A 22,028-nucleotide genomic window follows, 5' to 3' on the forward strand; every position below is an offset into this window, starting at 1 on the left:
GCTCCCCGAAGTGTACCTGTGAGGGCACTTTTGATGGGAAGGCCGCTGTTTTTTTGTATAAATTAGTATATGTCCCTGCTGTGACCCTCCTTACATGCAGCTACTTATTCAAGTGCACAACCTGAGCACCTGTACATGCAGGGCCTTGTTGGCAGGACTCCAAGGAAGTGGTATTGCTAAGACATAAAGTATACATGGGTGGCTTGGCCCTGTGTGTTAGGGGATGGTGAAAGAAAGGGGAAGCAGTGGTAGGAGATTTGGTTAGAAAGGTGCCTAGAGGGGTGCCTGGGTGGCAGTCAGTTCAGTGACCTCCTCGACTTTGGCTCAGGTCATGATCTCATGGTTCATGAGGTCGAGCCCCGCATCTGGCTCCGCGCTGGTGGCATGGAGCCTGCTTGGGATTCTCTCTGTGAGAAATAAGCCCATGGACCCAATCAAAGAAGGGACATGGAGACAGTATTCTTGCAAGAGCAGGTGTCTGGTGGACAGGCACCCTCTGATGGTCACAGCAGACAATTTATCTCCAAACGTGCAAGTCCCTCCCCTGGTTCCTCATTGGCTGAGAGCTACAGAGTTAAGTCCCTCCCCTGGTTCCTCATTGGCTGAGTGCTACAGAGGTAAGTCCCTCCCCTGGTTCCTCATTGGCTGAGTGCTGCAGAGTAAGTCCCTCCCCTGGTTCCTCATTGGCTGAGTGCTACAGAGGTAAGTCCCACCCCTGGTTCCTCATTGGCTGAGTGCTACAGAGGTAAGTCCCTCCCCTGGTTCCTCATTGGCTGAGTGCTGCAGCGGTAAGTCCCTCCCCTGGTTCCTCATTGGCTGAGTGCTACAGAGGTAAGTCCCTCCCCTGGTTCCTCATTGGCTGAGTGCTACAGAGGTAAGTCCCACCCCTGGTTCCTCATTGGCTGAGTGCTGCAGAGGTGACAGCCTCACCAGGACATCGCCTATCCCACGGAAGGCAAAATATAGTCTGAGTGGAGCAAGTGTACATTTCCTGAGGAGGGGCAGAGACTTTCAGTCCCTTTTTCCTTCGTTCTTTGGCACATGCTCATTTCAAAGCCCAAGAAAATAAGCCCGCGAATCGAAGAGGGAAAGAAGAACCAGGAAGTGAGGTGTTCAAGGGTTTGGGACTCCATGGGGGGGGTAGGGGGTGGAGGGGGTCTGTATGTATTTCCAACAGGTTGTAAACATACCCCGAACTACAGGGCACAGCTCTTATTTGGTATTTCTGAAAATGAATCATCTCCTTTACCTCTCACATCTCTCTCCCTCCCTCTCTCTCTCTCTCTGCCACTCAACTCACACTTGGGTGCACGCGCTCTCTCTCTCTCTCTAAGATAAATAAAAAATTAAAAAATAAAATATCTGCCTTGGTGAATGTTTTATAGTATACTAGCAGAAGTTTTCTGCCTGCGATGTATACATTCACATGCATGTCCTGGGAGTGCCTGCTAGAATTTTTTCTGATAGGGATGCATGATCAATACAAGTGTGAAGACCTGTCCCCCCTTGTCCCCCCCCCCCCTCCCCAGGCCTAGAGGCAGGGAGGGCAGTGAGGAGCCGTGCAAAGGCCCAACACAGGAGGGAGAAGGGCCTGACCACAGGTGGTGGCAGCAGTGATGAGGGCCGGCAAAGCCCCCGAGGATGTGGCCGGGGTCCTGACTTGTGGGCTGGTGAGGCCCCTTCAGGAAGCCTCCAAGCGCAGATTGGCCGAGTGTGGGGAGCGGGTGGGCATCTCGGGCAGCTGGATAAGCAGGCTCATGGGTCAGAGGAGAAAGCAGAGTAGGCAACACCCGAGTGGGCCAGGGGGGACGGCTGGGGTCGCTGTGGGTAGGGGATGGAGAGAGAGAGAGAAGGCAAAGATCAGCCTCGCCAGGCTGGAGGAGTAGCCAGAGGGGCCAGGACACCCAGGTAAGGGAGAGGCGGGAGGGATGAGGGCAGGTCGGGTGGGCTGGGTTGGGGGTCCTTGAGGACCTCACCGGGGCAGATGCGGCCACATGGCTGGGAGCACAGCCAGGCTGGAGTGGACTCAGCAGGGGAGCAATAAGAGATGACAAAGGGGGTCTCTTCACCTTGCGTTTTTGCTCACCAGACTGGGAGCAACAAAACTGACTTTTAGAGAGCAATTTCCAGCTGTTATTTGAAGGAAACAGTGAAGGAAACAGACTCAGGACTTGCGAAACGGAGAATTTTTTTTTTTTAAGTTTATTTTGAGGGGGGGAGGGGAGAGACAGAGAGAGAGAGAGAGAGAGAGAGAGAGAATCCCAAGCAGGCTCCATGCTGTCAGCACAGAGCCCAACGTGGGGCTCGAACTCACGAACCATGAGATCATGACCTAAGCTGGAATCAGGTGGGTTGGATGCTTAACGGACTGAGCCAGCCAGGTGCCCCGAAATATCTTTGACAGCTGTTTTCAATAGAGGGAAGATGGTGGGGAACACAGCACCCCAGGGTGCTCCAAGAACTGTGTCGGGATCCCGTCAGGCCGGGAAGTGATCCTTAATGAGATAAAGTCGACGAGCATTACACACAAACACTTGATTTTCTTTTTAGGCGTGTTGAGGTGAGGCAATGTTGTTTCGGCCTTTTCCTATGTTCCAATAAAATTAAATAAATGCGCATGAGCTTTAGTAAACAGAGCACAGGAAGGAGAGTGTTCAGGGGTGAGGGTTGATGGGCTGATGTGATTGCTCTTGGTTTTTAATGAGATACCGTTTAGTCCTCCCCTCCCCCCACACTCCGCCCTACTGCTGACTCCACGGCTATCCCTCCCCTCCCCCCACCCCCAGGGCAGCGAGTTTTGTAATCTTGATGCATTACATCAGCAGTCCCTCCTCCGGCTGACTCTTTTGAAGGGGATGCTGGGAAGAGTGGCCAAAGAAATAACCAATTTGAGATTGTGAGTCATGACTTGTCATAATTAGAAGGCAGACAGAGTGCGTTGCTGTTGCTCTATTTGCGGCCTGTTCCCCGTAAAAGCTTTGGGAATTACAATAATAGGCTTTTAAAACAAGAGCCCAGGCAGGCTCTACTTAATGGCTCGCACCCAGCACATTAGACAGACTTGTGGCCGACTGGTCCTGGAGAGGCCGGCTTGAAGTGTCACCTCCACGATCCCCGATCCCCTCGGGGCAAAGGAGCTAAAAGAATTCCAGAAGAGGAGACCCTCGTCACTCACTGCGACAGGCCAAGAAGGGATCCCAGGCACAAGTGTCCGCACTGTAAACAATTTGCCCTGTAAAGTGTATGAGTCGATGTTGTGCCATTGAACAATTGTACCCTCTCAGGAGCGGTTCAAGGCTGTTACATTCGTGTTTTAGGGACATCCCTCCCGGCTGATATGCAAACTAATCTTCCCTCAATTTTTGAGAGAAAAGTACTGTCGGTTAAACTATCCTAGACTTTGAAGAACCTTACACCATTCATTGGACATTGTGTTTGATTTTTCATAACAGAAGCACCGTTTAGGAAACCAGAAAAGAAAGCCGGGGGTCCCAGGAGCTGCCCACAGTGACTAGAGAATCAGGACTACCTACTGCGAGGTTTAACTTGGCAATGACAAAGGAAATCGCTCAAGGACAAACAGCAGACTCCAAAGCATCCCCTCCCCCCACCCCCTGCCAGCCCTGCCCCCAAGAGAGGAGGTGTCGGTGGGGTGGGGAGGCCTGGGAGGAGGGGAGACTGGCTGGGGGAAAGGAAGGCGTGGTCTGGCACCAGGCCACGTGACATGGTGACAGCCTTGTGAGGGAGCAACACCAGCGAGACCCTGGCAGGGGCTCCCCCAATGCATGCTCAGCATTTCATACTGGGGTAACCAGTGGAGGGGAAGGGAAGGCCGGGGGTGGGGGGTGCCAACTCCCCCCCCTTCCTCCCACCCCCCTGCCTTTCCGGCCTGGCCTGCGTACTAGTCAGCACCTGATGATCTGAGTGTTCTTACAGGCCGCGTGGGCGATCTCGCCAGCCCCGCCTCCGAAGGAGTTACTTTGGCCCCGCAGCTTTCTGGCCCAACCCCTCTTCCCTCTTCCCTGCAGGGCTCTGAGATGAGCATAGAGCCCTGACATTGAGCTGCATCCCTGCTGCTCCCCACATCTGGCTCCTCCAGGGCACCTTCTAGAAGGAATGACTTGGACTTGGCCAGGAAAGAATAGAAGAGGCTCTTCTCTCGCTGGACCAAAAAGTCCTTGGGTATCCCTTTCCCCTGTGTCCACCCAAGGGGGGACCTCCAAGGCGGCGTCTCCCCATCTTCCTGCCAACGCAACCCTGATTTGGGCAGAGTTCCTTTGTTCACCGGGGGGCCAATGGCTGTAGCCAAGGAAATCTACGAGAAGGTCCACTTGGAGGCTTCCAGGACAGGCAGAGAAAAGGCAAGAGCCCCGCAAGCTGAAAGCCTTCCTCTGCCCCAGCCCTCCTGCCTCAGAATGCGGCTGCAATCGATGCCTGGCGCTTCGGTGACCATATTGGGAAGACAGTAGATGGAAGGAGGGCAAGAGTCTGAATCTCGACGTTGTTGAGACACTGAAGCAAAAGTAGGACCCCCACGTCCAGACGTCTTCCCATGTGAGACGGGTTAAGTGTCTTTTGTGCTTCAGCCTCTGCGGGTGTGGGATTGTCATTTGCAGCCAGCGCGTGCTGGGGACCTTCGCGGCCTCGCCCATCCATGTCAGCCCGCCAGCGAAGCTCACATCGCCCCCCTCTAGTTCAAATGCCCCCCCCCGGGGTCCCCTCCGGACAGATCCACCTGTGCCTCTCAGATGCACCAGACTTAAGAGCGGGTGGTGGCAGGTCTCGGGACTCAGAACGGAATCTGGGGTAACCCTGCCTCGTGGCTGGCCGGCAGAGACTGGGGACAACGGCGGTCCACAGTCTGCCGCTCTGGGGTTCCAGACCCCAAATTTAGCGGGTGGCCGCCATGCTGACCCCCAAGACATCCTGTTCGTTTCCTGAATCCTTACAGCAAAGCACAAACAACAGCCGGCCCAGGAAAGGGGGGAATTGGGGGAGCCAGGTGGATACCCCTAAGGCAGCCCTAAGCCGGTGCACAGGCAACAGGACGTGAAGACCAGCCCCGCGGTGGGCCTGGGGTCGGCCTCTGCGTCTGAAGCGCGTCCTGACACGCGTTGTCATTTGAAAGGCGGCAGCAGCCCGGCCGGCCTGTAAGAAGTCCCCTCAGATGTCCGAAATGTCAGCACTAAGAGAGATCTCTTTGGTATTGAGCTTCAAGAGCAACATCTTGGTCTCTTTGACGTCCCTGTAAACTCGGAGTCTGCGCGTGCCCACAGCACAACGAGTGCTCCCTTCTCTGCGAGATCTGGGTGGGACAGAAGTCACCAGAAAGCCAAAGGGACAGGGCAGAGCAAGGTCTGCACCCTTCTGTCAAGAGTAAATAATTCAGTCATTGAAGGGCCACGTGGTCCCTGTCACAACTGACGACCCTGTGAAGAGCGGCCACAGACCATATGCAGGGTTAGGTGTGGCGAGGTCCGGTGAATCTCTACTTATGGACACAGAAATTCGAATTTCATACAATTTTCACCTGTCATGAAATATTTATTCTCCTGGAGTTTTTTCAACAGTTTTTTTTTTTTTTGAAGTTTTATTTCTTTTGAGAGAGAGAGAGAAAGCATGCATGAGCAGGGGAGGGGCAGAGAGAGTGGGAGAGAGAGAAGCCCCAGCAGGCACTGGGCTGATAGTGGGGGTCAATCTCACGAACAGTGAGATCGTGATCTGAGCCGAAATTAAGAGTTTGATGCTTAACCGACTGAGCCACCCAGGCGCCCTGCCCCTCAACCATTTAAAAACATAAAAACTCGGTTAAGCGGCCGACTTCAGCTCAGGTCATGATCTAGCGGTCTGTGAGTTCGAGCCCCGCGTCGGGCTCTGTGCTGCCAGCTCAGAGCCTAGAGCCTGTTTCAGATTCTGTGTCTCCCTCTCTCTGACCCTCCCCTGTTCATGCTCTGTCTCTCTCTGTCTCAAAAATAAACAAACGTTAATAAATAAATAAATAAATAAATATTAAAAAATAAAAATAAAAACTATTCTTAGTGTGCAGCTGTACAAAATAGGTCGAAGGCTAGATTTTGTGGCTCATGGGCCGATCCCTGGGGTGAAGCGCAGGAGGCTTTTTGTTCAGGAGAAGGAAATGTGGAGCAGAACCATCATCTTCCTATCGGATACTCTCGTTGATGGGGGCTTGGACACACCCCAGCTGGGTGGGCTGCCTGGGGAAGGGAGCTCTGGACACAAGGAGGGGTAAAAATGCTGATTTTGCCCTCACCTCTGTGCCCTGGCCCACGTGCCAGCAAGTTCATGGGCTCCGTTGGGCCATGAACCCCAAGCACGGGGGAAGGTGTGAACCCTCCATCTCAAGGGAGTGCCAAAGCTTTGCCGCCCCCCCACAGCAGGCTCTGGCGGCCCCCAGGGGGATGTCATGGGTGGCACGGGGTCCCCGTAGCTGTGGGAGTGCAACTGGCCTGCAGCCGGGCAGCCCAGGACTGCTGGGCCCGCCAGAGCCGGTCGATGGCGTGGGGTGAAAGGTCCCAGAGAACTGGGAGCAGAACCGCTGAGACAGGCCTCACTGGACTATTTCTTCCCCCAACCAGCCTCCGCAGGACAGAAGACGAGGCGTCACCGGGTCAGGGACAGCAGACAGCGGGCTTGCACTCACGATGTGCTCTTGCATTAGTCACGACTTCACTGCAAGAGATAAAATCCGCTCCGATGACCCTAGATAAAACCAGTTCCCGTAACTGGGCTGCGTGGGGAAGCCTGGGTATGGGGATCAAGCTCTGAGGGGCCCTGTGCCTCCCCAATCGGCCTCTTCAAGCTGCCGGGGACCAGGGAGCTGGCAGCTCTGAACTTTCTTCCTTCCAGGTTGCGCCCCAAGAGGAAAAGCAGCCCTTTCTCTCCGCCCGATGTGCAGACACCTAGGGAGGGCCTTCCACTGGCTCAGCCTGAGTCCTCTTCACATCTGGACCCATTGCCTTAGCGGGTGGGGGGGGGGCGGGGGGCAGATGGAGCAACTCCGGGTCATATCGCCAACTCAGGGCCAAGATGGGGGGAGGGCTAAGAGTGCAGAACCACTGCTACAGTGGGTGAGGGCCAGGGTGTCCCCCCAGAAGTGGGGGGTCGCCATGGGCTGAACAAGGAAGCAGTGCCCCACACAGGAGCCCGTACACTAGCTGCGGGTCTGAAGGACTTCCCACCCCTCTGAACGAAGAATTCCCGAGAGGCACAAGCACACACGTCCCGCTGCTCTCAGCATGGCCAAACGGGCCGGGAAGTGAGATCTGAGAAAGGCTGGAGCTCCTTCAGAGTCCGGGCAGTGATGGAGGCAGCAGAAAACTGAGACGAGATCGTCACGGTTCAAAGAACAAAAACAGGCTTTTCCGGCACTCTGGATCTGCTGTGCGGTCCCTTGGCCAGAAATGGCCTTTCCTTGCATTGTTCTTCTGGTAAACTCTTTTTGTTTTTTGTTTTTTTTTTTAATGTTTTTATTTATTTTTGAAGGAGAGAGAGACAGAGCATGAGCGGGGGAGGAGCAGAGAGAGAGGGAGACACAGAATCCGAAGCAGGCTCCAGGCTCCAAGCTGTCAGCACAGAGCCCGACGTGGGGCTAGAACCCACAAACCATGAGATCATGACCTGAGCCGAAGTCAGACGCTTAACCGACTGAGCCACCCAAGCGCCCCTCTTCTGCCTCAAAACACAGCTCAAATGCCACGACCTCTGTGAAGCTCTCAATTCTCCAAGACCAAGCCTTGCTCCCGGGTTCCAAGAGTATTTTGGGTTTACCTTGCTGAAATCTAATCTCTGGTTCATGGGTACTGCTTCAGTCCTGGGCTGAGCAAGGCAGGGACCGACTCTTACGGTGTGAAGCTCCTCTTACAAGGTGACCGATTTATGGTTAATAAGACTTAGAGAGAAGTCTCCAAGGGGCTTTTCCCCCATCTTGGATATGTAGAGCAACTTGAAAGAGGAGAGTTGTCTTCCTTGTCCTTTTCCTTCCTGTCTTTGAACACGACAGTGAGAGAATGTGATGCCTGGAGCTGTGGCAGCCATCTTGAGACTGTGGGGCAAACAGCCTGAAGACAAAAGCCAGCATGTCCAAAACGATGCAGTGGAAAGATGGGAATGTGCCTGGATCTTCGATTCTTCGTCTTTAGAACCAACGTGGGGACCACCAACTTCCAGATTATTCAGATGAGACCATAAAAATGCCTGTTGCTTAAAACCACTTTTGGTGGGTAATTCTGTTACTGGTCATGGAGAGCATGTTAATACATGCTTTCGTGCCCAAGACAGCAGCATACTCTACAGCACAAACAAATCTTTTCCCATCTAGCACCGGCTTAAAAAAAAAGTGGGAAGACAAAACCACTTCAAAATTAAAAATTACCAAAATATTGTCCATGTTTTGTGTCCAACAGTCAATCGTTTCGAGCCAAGTACGAAGTGAATAAAGATGCTCTGTGGCCTGAACATAAACCCAGAGGTCGGAACCCCCGGGTCAGCCGCTCAAGCACGTGCAGGCTCGCTCTTCCCCTTTGGGGGCCATTATACCCTTCGCCAAGGCTCCGGCCCTGAAGACAGAGCAACAGGAATAAGGACGCTCTGCCACCAGGGTAATAACTCACGCAGTAACATACTCAAATGCGACGAATTATGCAAATATGTTGAAAAGCTCTGTGCTAAGTTGCCTACGGAGAAAAAAGTCAAGGCAAACGTATACTTTAACCAGCAAGCCAAAGAGGTCATCTGAATGAGGTTAATCACAAGTGACAAACTGGAAAGGTTTGAGGTTAGAAACTGGATGGGTGCCGGTTGGGGGTCGGAGGTGAGGACGGGAGCGACAGACAGACGCAGCAGCACCAGGGGGGTCCCCAGGAATCAAAGCTGCTCCTCGGGACCAGGGGGTGAGGGGCGTCAGAGAGTGGAGGTCAGAGTGCAGCCGGAGTCTTGACGGAGTCATAAAAGGGTCTAGGTGACGGGGATGTGGTCAGACGTGCATTCTAGAACCTTCACTCTGGCAGCCTGTCTGGTGGCTGGACGGAAGGGGGGGGGCGGAGTTTGGGGTGAGGCACAGGGTTGCACACAGTAAACCCTGGGCCAGAGGGCAGAGGTCGCGCACAGCACGTGGTGCACAGGCAGGGCTCAATTCACGGCCGTCACTTCCATGATTATGTTCCACCAGCACCATCTGCAAACTGATGGCTAAATAGAGCGCATCAACCAGAGGACCATCGCTGCTGAGGCGCTGGCATCAGCTGCGCCCGATGACACAGCCACACGGGCCAGACAACCTGCTACGGGTGGCTTCTCCACGCGCGAGTGCTGCGGCGCCTGTCCCTTCCAGGCCTGCCGGGCTCTCACCTTCAGGTTCTACGTGACTCAGAGGGCCTTGCTTCTCTTACTGAACCCCAGCTCCCAGCCCCGGCACTGGGGAGGGGGGGTACAGAAGCCAGCCGTGTCACAGAGGAAGCGCTGATTTCTGGTCACCCGGGAAGGGTCCAGGTCAGAGACCAGAGCAGCACGAGTCCCAGTGTCCCAGGGGCCTTGGGGCCTCTCACCAGGAACTCCTGTTCTATGTGAGGTCAAAAAGTGGCAAAACTTCCAAGACCACATCCCGTGCCCCTGCAGGCGTCACAACCTGACCATGGCACTCCTGCTAAGCCCGGCTGTGCCCGCACGCCCTCCACCGGGGCTCAGGTGACCACCGAACGGTCCAGACTTCTCCCCCATCATCACGTTTGCCCCGCTGCTTGGAGTGAATGGCACTGTGGAGACGCTGGCATTTCCTAATCCTTTCCTGAGCAGGGGTCCCCATGATGGGGCCAGCCCAGTGATGGCCCAAGTGACCAGCAGATCTGGGAGCGCAGGCTCTTCCTTGTGGGAGAGGGGAGGTGGGGGCCCAGCTGTTGAAAAGAACATTCCCACTTTTCAAAAAAAGTCCAAGTTATTTTATCCAACTTCTCCTTAGCCAATAATCAGAGTATAAATCTAATTAGCTCCTTCAATTAGGAGGAAGGTGAAGGCATTGCCTGGGGCCTCAAGGTGTCCTGAGAAAAATTTGCAGGGTGATTGTTCAGATTTTCTGCAAATATGCACTGTCTTTTCTCATCCAGAAGTGGGTAGTTTCCCTCATAGTCGGTTGCAGACATCTTGCCTTATACTGAGCTCTGAGGCCACTAGGGGTTTCTCTTTTTCTCTAACATTGAGGCCAGAATTCCTGAAATCCGTAAGAAGCCTAATGCCCTGGGGTTCCTTCCAAAAGAGAGGGCCTTCTTAATTTAGAAAATGCAATGGATTTTACAACATGGTCCCGAACACCTTCAAATCCGAGTCGTGAGAATAACGTGCTTTATTACATTAAATGAAAAGAAATGGTAAAAGGCTAAAGTGCTAAGCAGACTAATAGCCAGCAAGATTAGTCACTGTCAACTTGTGTTAAATCAGTAGCGCCCCGGGAAGAGTTTACCGATTTGTATTTTAATAAAAAGTGAGAAAAACAACCCAGCACACTGAAAGAATAACGGGAAAAGATTAAATGATCTTCCTCCTAACAAAATATGCTGTTTTGAATATGTATTTGACTCCAACTATAGGAGGATTTCAATTTCAGGATCTTATTTAAGGAAGAAGCTTAAAGCCTTACTCCACAAGGACATAGGAAAAGCATTTTCTCATACCTTGTACTCTGTCATTCTCATTAATACATATTCAGTCGTATGTCACTTCATATGATTTTTATGTAATTAAAGTAACTGTGATTTTGCATTCTATGTTTTAAACTTAGCATTATATCATCAACTGTCCTTAAAATTGCTTAGAAACCGGGGCACCTGGGTGGCTCAGTCAGTTAAGTGTCCGACTTACGCTCAGGTCATGATCTCACGGTCCGTGAGTTCCAGCCCCGCGTCAGACTCTGTGCCGACAGCTCACAGCCTGGAGCCTGCTTCGGATTCTGTGTCTCCCTCTCTCTCTGCCCCTCCCCTGCTCATGCTCTCTCTCTGTCTCAAAAATAAATAAAAACATTTAAAAAAATTGTTTTTAATGCTTAGAAACCTTCCACTTGGGGCCAGCACTCTGCTCAAAATGTTGCGCAGGATGTGGATGACCCCCATCTGAAGGACGTTTGCCACCATGTTCCTTGGCTCACTTCCTGCTGGCCCCTCCAGTGTCAACCAGTCTTTTATTTCGTTTTCTTTTAAATGTTTATTTACTTTGAGAGAAAGAGAGAGAGAGAGAGTGTGAGCAGGAGAGGGGCAGAGAGAGGGAGAGAAAATCTCAAGGAGGCTCCACACTGTCAGCACACAGCCCGACACAGGGCTTGAACTCACAAACCTCGAGATTGTGGCCTGAGCCAAAATCAAGATTTGGACACTCAATTGACTGAGCCACCCGGGCACCCCATGATCAGTCTTTTCTTGATTCATCCTCCACCCTGAGTTTCTGTGTCTCCCTCCCCACACCTGCTGGTTTGTACCCTGACTCCTCAGGCAGCTGACCCTTCTTTTTCTGTCCTGCCACTACCTGCTGGAGCTTCATGAGCAGGGCTTTCCCTCTTGTCATTGCATTCTGTCTCCTTAGATGATCTCAGGTCTCCTTGAGGCTTGATTATAACTTAAGATGATGGTTTGCACATTTCCCATTCCCCCGAGACCTATACGCCTGACCACTGGGTGGTGTTTAGATACAAAACTAAACTAAGTACATTTGACGATCTCTTTGCCTTTATTGAACGACCCATGAACTCCGGAAGCATCCCGTCTAGCAAATAGACGGGTGCTCCATGGAGTTATGCAAAATGGAAGGTTTTTATGGGAAGGAGGGTGGGGCAAGAAAGTTATAAACAAAAGAAAAGAAAGGATTGTTTCAGGCAAGAGCACCTTCCCTTAGGGGAGACGTATAGGTTCAGGGAGACCTATTATGCAAGTGACCTCATCTTCCTCTGGTGGAGAAGGACCGTGTGATAGATGACCTCGTTGGTGTTTCTCCAGAAAATCCCCAATGGAGAGTTAAGACTTCACATTTCTGGGGGAGGTTGAGACTGCAGTTAGCTTAAGGATTCAGCCCTGGCTTGGTGACTTGGTCTAGCCCAAGTAACACCATTTTGGGTCTGTGATTTTCTTTTTAACAGAAGTCGAGCCTATGTGTCCACAAATGACCCAGGATCTCCCCCTGGCCCTCTGCCAGGATTAAGCAGCCTGGAGAATGACACCATCATCCATCCTGTCCTCATGCCAGAAACCAGGAGTCATCCTGGACATTTCTTGCCTCCTCCCCACCCCCTCACCCCAATCTATCCAATTTGTGTCCGAATCAGTGTTACCTTCTAAGGTCTTTTTCAAATCTATCCATTGCTCTCCTTCCCCACCACCACCAGGGTCAGTATGTAGGGGTGTGCACTGCATAAATGCCACCACCCAGGCCATAACCTGGGAATACCTACCAATTCATCTCCTGTAGGTCTCTCCAAGCCATTTTGCGACCCACAGCTAGAGTGCTCGTTAAAATGCAAATCTAATCATGTTGTTCCTTTGTATAATTGCTCTTAGGCCTGGCCTACATCTCCCTGAGTCATCACTCATTATGTTCCCCTGGTTTCCCTAAGTGGCCTGGCCCTTTCCCACACCTTCTGCAGCAGCCTCCAGCCGCTGTGGCCTTCCTCCAGCTATTCAGGTGTGCTGTGACCCTTCGCCACACAGCCTCCGAATGTGCCCCATCCTCCACCTGCAGTGCTCTTCCCTGACCCCACCTCTGGAATGGGGACTCTTGTAGGTCCCAGGGCACATCTCCCCGACTAGGAAACCTCCCCATTGGCGCCCTCACATCAAGACCCGTCGCTCTTGGTAGCACTTGCCACAGAGTGTTTGATGACTCACATCTATTGTATGAATCTTTGTCTTTGGTGAATGTCAGCATCATAATGATAAGAACGATGTTCCCTCTTTTTCTTTGACTTACCAGTGAATCCTCAGCAGCAAGAACACAATCAGTGTTTAATAGACATTTGTTGAAAGAATGAATTACCTAGACAATATGGTGTAAAGAACTTTGCCACTCTTTCAAGAAATGTTAAGTGCCTATCATATTTTACATTCAGGTTTCCTGGATTTTGCTATTATAAAATGCTATCTATAATCAATATCTTTAAACATAAAACTATTTTTCTTTTTAAATGATTTTTTTTCGAAAATAAAGGCTCTTGGTATACCTTGCCAAACTGCTTTTGGAACACCTGTAGTCCACCTTAATATGATATGGAAATTTTGCTAATTTGATAAAAAAAATAATTTGCATTTCTTTGCTGAAAGTGAACAGTTGTTCACATTTTGTAGCTAGCTCTAGTTCCGCACAGATGAAACTTTATGTTGTATAGCCTTTGCTTATTTAACCAGTCATGTCTTAACATTTTTCAAATGGAGTGATGAGATTTTTAGAGTAAGGATGGGTCAATCATTATTTCATGCAAATTATTTTTCCCAATTTATGTCTTTTTAGTTTGTGATGTTTGATATTATTAGATACTTAAACATATTCTGTAAAGCTGGTGACCTTTCCTTTATGAGTTCTTACATTGTTTTTATATCTGCAAGTGGTTCTGAAAGTGTGTGCTCTCTTAGCATCTGTATAACCAGAAACCTGTTAGAAAACACATTGCTCTCCACTGCATACCTACAGTACCAGAAACTGTGGGATGGGACCCAGAATCTGTGTTTTAACAAGGCCTCCAGGTGACTCTGATGCATGAAAAAGTTTGGGAGATCCTGGTCAAGACAGGCCTTTTTTATACCTAAGGTTTCTTCAGAGCTTTTGCTTCATTTGATTCTTCCTATTATTTAGTATAAAGACAGAACTAAATCCCCATTGATTTATGATGCTTCTCTTATACTACATTGCTCTTTGCTTTTTTATATAGCTTTATTGAGATATATTTCACATATCATAAAATTCACCCATGTAAAGTGAATAGTATACACTGGGTATTAACCCAAAGAAAATGAAAATAGTAATTTGAAAAAATACATGCACCCCTATGTTTACTGTAGTATTTACAACAGCCAAGATAATGGAAGCAACCCAAGTGTCCATCAATAGAAGAGCAGATAAAGATGCGGGATGGAAGGATGGATGGATGGATGGATTAGATAGATGATAGATAGATAGATAGATAGATAGAATGGAATATTACATGGCCATAAAAAGGATGAGATCTTGCCATTTGCAGCAACATGGAAGGACCTAGAGAGTATTGTTATGCTAAGTGAAATAAGTCAGAGAAAGACAAATACCAGATGATTTTACATCCATGTGGAATCTAAAAAAAACCCCCAAAACAAATGAATAAACAAACATAAAGAAGAGTCAGACCTATACATACAGAGAACAAACTGATGGTTGTTCTAATTTCACCAGAGGGAAGGGATGTGAGAGATACAGGCTTCTGATTCTAGAATGAGTAAGTCGCCAGAATAAAAGGCACAGCACAGGGAATATAGTCAATGATATTGTAATAGTGTTGAATAGTGGCAGGTGGTACCTACACTTGTAGTGAGCACAGCGTAAGGTATAGAGATGTTGAATCACTGTGTTGCGTATCTGAAGCTAATATCATATGCCATCTATACTCAAATTAAAAAATGAAAACTAAAGGGTATAATGTAGTTTTTACAGCTTTATATTCACAGACTGTGCATTCATTGCTAATTTAGTTATTTGCATCTTCATTTTTCTGGGTGAACCTAGCTAAAGGTTAATCAATTTGGATTTTTTTCAAGAACCAAGTTAGTTTTATTAATTTTTCTATTGTTTTTCCTTTCCCTTATTTCATTATTTCCGCCATAACATTTATTATTTTCTTCCTCTTGCTTGCTTTGGGTCTAATTGTTCTTCTAGTTTCTTAAGATGAAGGTTATGTTATTGGTTGGATAGATGTTCTTTTTTAATGTAGGCATTTACACTATAAATTCCCTTTAAGGGGTACATTAGCAGCATTAAGTTTTGGTACATTGTTTTAATTCTCAATTATCTGACAGTCTTTTCTAATTTCCCTTGTGATTTCTTCTTTGACCCTTTGGTTTTTTAGGATGTTGGTTAATTTCTATGTATTTGTGAATTTCCCAAGTTTTCTTCTGTTCATTTCTAATTTCATTCCATTAGTCATAGAACATACTGTGTATAATTTAAACCCTTTTAAATTTATTGAAACTTGTCTTATGATCTAACAAAAGGTCTATGCTGGAAAATGTTCCGTGTGTCTTTGAGGATGAAGTGTTGTCAGTTGGAGTGCTCTCTAGAGGCCTGGTTATAGTTGGTTTATAATGTTGCTCAGATCTTCTGTGTCCTTGGTGATCTTCTGCCTAGTTCTTCTGACCATTGTTCAATGCCATCGTGTAAGTCTCCAATTATTATTATTGAGTTGTTTCTCCCTTCAGTTCTGTCAGGTTTTGCTTCACGTATTTTGAGGCTCTGGGATTCTTGTTAGGTGCATATATGTTTATAACCATTACATCTTCCTAGTAGATTAAATTATAAATAATTCGAATTCAATTATAATTTAGCATTATAAAATGTCCTTTTTCCTCGCTGGTAACAATTTTTTTGTCTTAAAGTCTTTTTTTTTTTTTTTTTTTTGCTATTAGTATAACCACTCTAGCTCTCTTTTGGTTTACTGCTTCCACGATACACCCTTTTCCATCTTTTTTAAGTCTTTGAATCTGAAATGATTTTCTTATAGATAACATATAATTGGATTTTTAAAAATCCATTTTGGGGGCACCTGGGTGGCTCAGTTGGTTAAGCATCCAACTTCTATGACCTTACAGTTCGTGGGTTCAAGCCGCGTGTCGGGCTCTGAGCTGACAGCTTGGAGCCTGGAACCTGCTTCAGATTGTGTCTCCCTCTCTCTCTGCTGCCCTTCCCTCGCTTGTGCTCTCTCAAAAATAAATAAGCATTAAAATTTTTAAATAAATAAATACATAAATCATTTGGTCATCTCTCTTTCTTTTGATTGGGGTATTTAACCCATTTACATAATATACTTACCATAGGTAGGATGTATGCCTGACATTTTTACTATTTGTTTTTTGAATGTCTTAGGTCTTTGTTCTATTCCTCTTACTGCCTTCTTTTGTGTTATTTTCTGGTGTACCTTTTCAATTCCTTTGCTGTTTGTGATATTGTGATTTGTAATAAACACGTACTTGGTCTTTGTCCCTGTTCCTGGCACAGAGCTCCTAAAACCCTTGGAATTTCCTAAGTGATGAGAGCAGAAAAGATGTCTTTTGTTATATTAATGAGGTGACTTTTTGAAAGCCCGTAGGCAATGTGGCTGGCTGCCAGGATAACCAACCATGTGATAAGAGAGTTGGAACTTTTGTTCTCACCCCCAGAACCTCTGCAGAGTGGAGAGGGGCTGGAGATGGAGCTCAGTTGCCAACAGCCAATGATTAAGTCAATTAAACCAATGATTATTCCATGTGCCTATGGAATACGGCCGCTGTAAAAGCTCAAAAGCTCAGGGTTCAGAGAGCTTGGGGGCTGGTGAACACACGTTGGTAATGATGAAGTGGAATGCTCAGAGAAGGCATGGGAGATGCACCCATTCTCCATACCTTGCCCTAGGCACCCCTTCCACCTGAATGTTCCCGAGTTATTTCCTTTTATAACAAGCCAGTAATCTAGGAAGTAAAGTTTCTCAGTTCTGTGAGCTGCTCTAGCAAATTAAACCCGTGGAGGGGGTTGTGAGAACCTCCCATGGAGAGTCAAGGGCCAGAAGTCCAGGTGAAAGACCCAGGCTGGCTGCTGGCATCTGAAGGGGAGGGTACGTAGCCTTGTGGGACTGAGCCCTTAACCTGTGATCATCTCACACTATCTCTCGGTAGACAGTGTCAGGATTTAGTGACTTGTAGGAGATCCAGCTGGTGTGCTGGATGTGCTTGGTGTGGGGAAAAGCCCAAACACAGGGACTGGGAACAGAATCATATTCCTTTACCATATTTTATTTTATTTTATTTTATTTTATTTTTTAATTTTTTTTCAACGTTTATTTATTTTTGGGACAGAGAGAGACAGAGCATGAACGGGGGAGGGGCAGAGAGCGAGGGAGACACAGAATCGGAAACAGGCTCCAGGCTCCGAGCCATCAGCCCAGAGCCTGATGCGGGGCTCGAACTCACGGACCGCGAGTTCGTGACCTGGCTGAAGTCGGACGCTTAACTGACTGCGCCACCCAGGCGCCCCTCTTTCACCATATTTTAAAAATTTGTTCTCTTTGTGGCTGCTCTTGGGATTATAAGTAGCATCATGACACAATCTACTTTGGATTCATACTAAATTTCACCAGTAGGCAGTCAATAGTTGCTCCAATATGCCTATGCCTTGTGCTGTATACCCCCTTGAGCTATTACTGTCATGCGAATTACATCTTTACACATTGTAAGCCCATCAACACAGTTCTATAATTATCACTTTAGGCAACTGTTTTTTAAAATAGGAGGTACGAAGATACATTTATAAAACCTCTGAAATTACTTTTACCAGCGCTCTTTACTTCTTCATGTGGTTCTGTGTTAGTATCTAGTGTATTTCATCAGAGCCTTCAGTATTCCGTGTAGGGCAGGTCTGCAGGTGAATTCTCTCACTTTTTGTTTACCCGGAAATGTCTTAATTTCTCCTTTATTTTTGAAGGAGGATTTAGACAAAGAATTGTTGGTAGAAAGCCTTTTCTTTTGGTCCCTTGAAGGTGCTACGCCTCTGTCCTCCAGCCTCCACGGTTTCTGATGAGAAGCCAACAGTTAGTTTTATTGAGGTTCACTGGTTTCTTTTAACAGATGATTTTCAGTTCCTTGTCAAAATTCTAAAATTTAAGGATTTTAGTCACTTTGCCTATGTCTTCTTTGTTTTGGAGGGAAAGCGGTTTCCCTACAGTCCTTACTGTGGTTGAAAAAAGGTTTAGGATGGTCCAAAGCCCAGCATGTTCTGCCTCCAGGCTCCCCGCTCAGCATGAGCTCTTGCTTTTTAACACTTCCTTCTACTCTAGGGTATTTTTGCACCTCAAATTCAATGAACATTAACCCATCTGGGTTTCAAGGAGATCTTGCCTCACCGACCTGCATCATTCCTGTCTCCTGTCGGTCTCATAAGTCACCAGAACAGGAGACCAAAACATAAGCTTGAAGACGAGGTGGGTTCAAGAAAGGACAAAGGATTTCTGTGATACTCTGCAACCCTCCCATCCCATGTCACAGCAGACAGAAGTGTTCTGACTCTACTGCTTAGAAATAATCAGAGCCTAGTTTTCAACTGGGTGAGTAGGTAGGTTACATTATGTATGGGTTTTACTTCAGCAGAAAACAGAGGGGGTGACAAGACAGACGGCTGGTATACAGGAGGAGGTCAATCTGATGGGGCTTACAACCATGGCACTAGAAGCATCTTTCAAATAAACACTCAAAAGAACACTAGTCTTTCCAAAAGATTTTATTAATCAAAATTTTAGGATAAAGGAATTTTTTAAAAATAACTATGATATTTTAAAAAAAACTATTGGGTATTCAATGATGTTTTCAAGTAGAAAAAACTTGAAACCTGAAGAACAGATTGTGTAAAGTAGCTCGGGCTACAAGAGGGAAAAGAAGGTGGGGACTTGTTCTGTGTATAAGGACAGGGGCTTGACCACTGACTTTTTGAACAAAAGCAAACCATACTCAGTTTCAGAGTTTGTCTGTGAGACTGATGACATCACAGAGCCATTCTTCTTCCAGAAGAGCCCTTTCACCCTGGTGCAGCCACTAATACCTTCTATGGCAATCTGTATGAGAACGGAGTGAGATCTAGGACGTTCAGATCCAATGCAAGTTCATAAAGGGTCGGTACTAAGCAAAACTTTAATCTGTGCAGTATTTAAAAATAATTGAGAATTGTGACAACTTAAATGACTTCTGGGAGGTGTTATCTTAAATCTAAAGAAGGGATGGAGGTCTCGGAGGGGGCAGATCTACTTACCTTGGGGTAACACAGTCCACAAAGGTCAACAGCCCACGAAGGGGAGAGGAACAGACATTCATCCCCTATAACACCCTCAGGAATAGCATTCTTGGGAGTCTTACAAGTTATGATTCAAAACCACCAGTTAAATTCTAATGGCTGTGTACTTCCCCCGCAATGATGTTCCTCTCAAAAGTAAAATCAGGAAAGGGACTGAGCTCTGAAAAGACACGTGAGGCTGAGTCCCAGGCACTCAGAGTGTGGATGCCACCTCCCCAACCCGGGGGGGTGACTTGTGTCCCCGTGTGCGGCCTTCCATTCTTCCCTACATGAAACACAAGTCACGTGACGTGTCCTTTGAAAACCCACAGTGAGGCGTGAGAACCTTTGGGGGCCGGGAGTTCTTGTCCGTCAGTACCCTATAGTCAGATAATCTCAACACCCGGAAATATCCTTGGATTTGTTCTTTCTCTGGTATCTTGTGTCCTTGGGATCAAAGCCTCTTTCACTGGCACCAAATAACGCCCAGAGGGGGGTTTTGGCCACATAATCCTTTGCGCTGAAATTTGTTAATCCACCGCTATCTTCATATTCCTGCACGAGCTCCTGGAACCGGTTATAATCAATCCATGTCCACCATTCGCCATCAATCTTAAACTGGAAAGAAAAAGCGTAGTCAGGTCAGAAGCACAAACGTCCTTAAAACTGTCAAGTAAGTATTTTAAACATTCGAAAACCAGCCTGGTCTCTTTTCTCTCTATCAAGTCCAAGAAAATCCTTTTGTGCTCCAGATATGGTTCCATATCAAAGCAGAATGAGCTTCTTCTCTCCTAGGACTGCTGCCAGGCTGGGCCTAGAAGACCCAACTGCTGAATACAGAATATAACCACAAGAGACTCTTAATGACAGAGGACAAACTGAGGGTCAATGGAGGGAGAAGGGTGGGGGGATGGGCTAGCTGGGTGCTGGGCATTAAGGAGGGCCCTGGTTGTGATGGGCACTGGGTGTTGTCTGTAAGTGATCAATCACTGAATTCTCCTGAAACCAACACTGCACTGTATATGAACTAACCAGAATTTAAATAACATTTTGAAAAGAAAAAAAAATACATCCTGGAATTGAAAGTCAAGTTTATTGTCAGCAGTCTCACTAAAAGAAGGTTAATTACATTTTTTTGGCATTATCATGTGTTAATGGACAAGCTAATTATAATTCCTGTTGTTGCCACTTTTGATTTGGTATGAATTTTCTTGGTTGTGTTAGAAGCACCTAGTGGAATCCATTTTATTATTAAACTTGGCTTGAGTTATTAGGCTTTTAATCAATGACTTCTAATTCTGAAATGCCAACAAAATGATTCAAACTGGCCTGTTTAACCTAACATGGATACAATATCTCATTAGCAGAAAGCCTGTTAAGAATTTCAATTCAATAAAGGGGAATAATCCAATTTGTACTCTTTTAAGAAAATCGCTTCTCAAAAGTCCCTGTAGAATAATGACCAGGACGAAGGAAACAGGAAATAAACTGACGAAGCTCTGAAGGAATTACTAATTGAACTGTGAAGGCTTTTGACTCAAAGCATCTATTTGGCACTCATTTGTGTAAACAGATAATACACTGATACCTAATTTATAAACAGACAAATAGTTTTGTTAAGCTGCTATCTTCTCAAAAACTCTTAATTATGACCCAAGTGAAGTAACAATTTTGGGTTCTAGCTGAGAAAAATATTGAAAATGCATAGTTTCCTGGATTCAGAATACTATTAAAATATGCTGAATTTCAAGGACATCTGATTTTTTACCCAACAGCTAAGAGGTTTCCAGTGGACAAAAATTATCCAATAAATGGGAAAGTTTAGTCTACCTATGAATCATGAGAAATTTTCTTCTAACAAGACCATTCTTTGAAATGGTGCCCCAAAGGCCTCTCTGAACGCTGCAACCCAAGATACAGAATCCACATCTCCCCCATCGTTTTCCCTCCCAAGACAGACTGCTCTCAAATGTTCTCTGCTGCCCAAGAAAACAGTCATCCCTGAGTACTGGGCATTAGAACTCCAGAGTCAAAGGTGCCTCTCCCTTCCCTGGTCCCTCACATCCAAAAGATGTCAGGCCCCATTGATTCTTCCTTAGCAGCATTTCTTTCCTTTTTTCATGAAACTGTTTTTTAAGTTCATTTATTTTTTGAGAAAGAGAGAGAGAGAGAGAGCAGAGAAGGGACAGAGAAAAGGAGAGAGAGAGAATCCCAAGCAGGCTCTATGCTGTCAGTGCAGAGCCGAATGCAGGGCTCAAACTCCCGAACCATGAGATCGTGACCTGAGCCGAAACCAAGAGTCGGATACTTAGCCGACTGAGCCACACAGGTGCCCCCTTCAGCAGCATTTCTATTGTCCTGACGCCACCCTAACACAGGTCCTCACTTCTGGGACTCAGCAACAGTCCTCTTGCTGACTGATCTTCTGATGCCAATTTTGACTGCTTTCAACTTCTGCAGACGGAGATGCTGGGATTACTAGGTCTACAACAGAATAGAGCCCTAGTATCTACAGTCTAAATACTAAACCTCCATTTGGAGACTCCCCAGGAGCCAACCCCCTTGTCATGTGATTTCTATCCTACTCCTGCTGTATGATTAACACCTACTTATGTCTCAGGTCCCCTGGTAAACACCTTTTGCTCTGGGAAGTCTTCCCGAATCCCTTTAAACTATGACAGTTCACCTGCCACAGGACCTCACTACCCTGAACTTGGCCAACCACATATTAAAATTGCTTCTGTAGTTACCTCCCCCAGCCCACTCTATCCCACATCAGAACTGCTCGCTTTGTAAATACATCTGATTTATAATTTATGTTGGTACTCAGGACATACAACAGCTTAGCCTCTTCCTCCTTACCTCTTAACAAAACTAGAAGACCACAGGATGAGGAAAATTCCCACCTGTTCTACTGACGTCCTGACAGAATGGAATTTGCTGCTATTGGCTCCGTAGAATACTGTGTGCTGTTTTCACCGTGTATCCGTGTAGGGGGCACAACA

At 47.2% G+C, this 22,028-nt stretch overlaps 1 protein-coding gene across 1 annotated transcript in view; it reads right to left on the minus strand.

The window, feature by feature from the left end:
• Positions 1-18,461: 18,461 nt before the first annotated feature.
• LOC122471375 (S-adenosyl-L-methionine-dependent tRNA 4-demethylwyosine synthase TYW1) overlaps positions 18,462-22,028 on the minus strand; it is a 212,950-nt gene continuing 209,383 nt past the window's right edge. Inside the window, exon 16 of the mRNA XM_043559879.1 lies at positions 18,462-19,641. Within this exon, the coding sequence (XP_043415814.1) occupies positions 19,420-19,641 (222 nt within the window). The 3' untranslated portion in view covers positions 18,462-19,419. The remainder of the gene's footprint in view (positions 19,642-22,028) is intronic.

Source organism: Prionailurus bengalensis, chromosome E3 (assembly GCF_016509475.1).
Source record: "Prionailurus bengalensis isolate Pbe53 chromosome E3, Fcat_Pben_1.1_paternal_pri, whole genome shotgun sequence".
In the NCBI taxonomy this organism is placed as follows: Eukaryota; Metazoa; Chordata; class Mammalia; order Carnivora; family Felidae; genus Prionailurus; species Prionailurus bengalensis.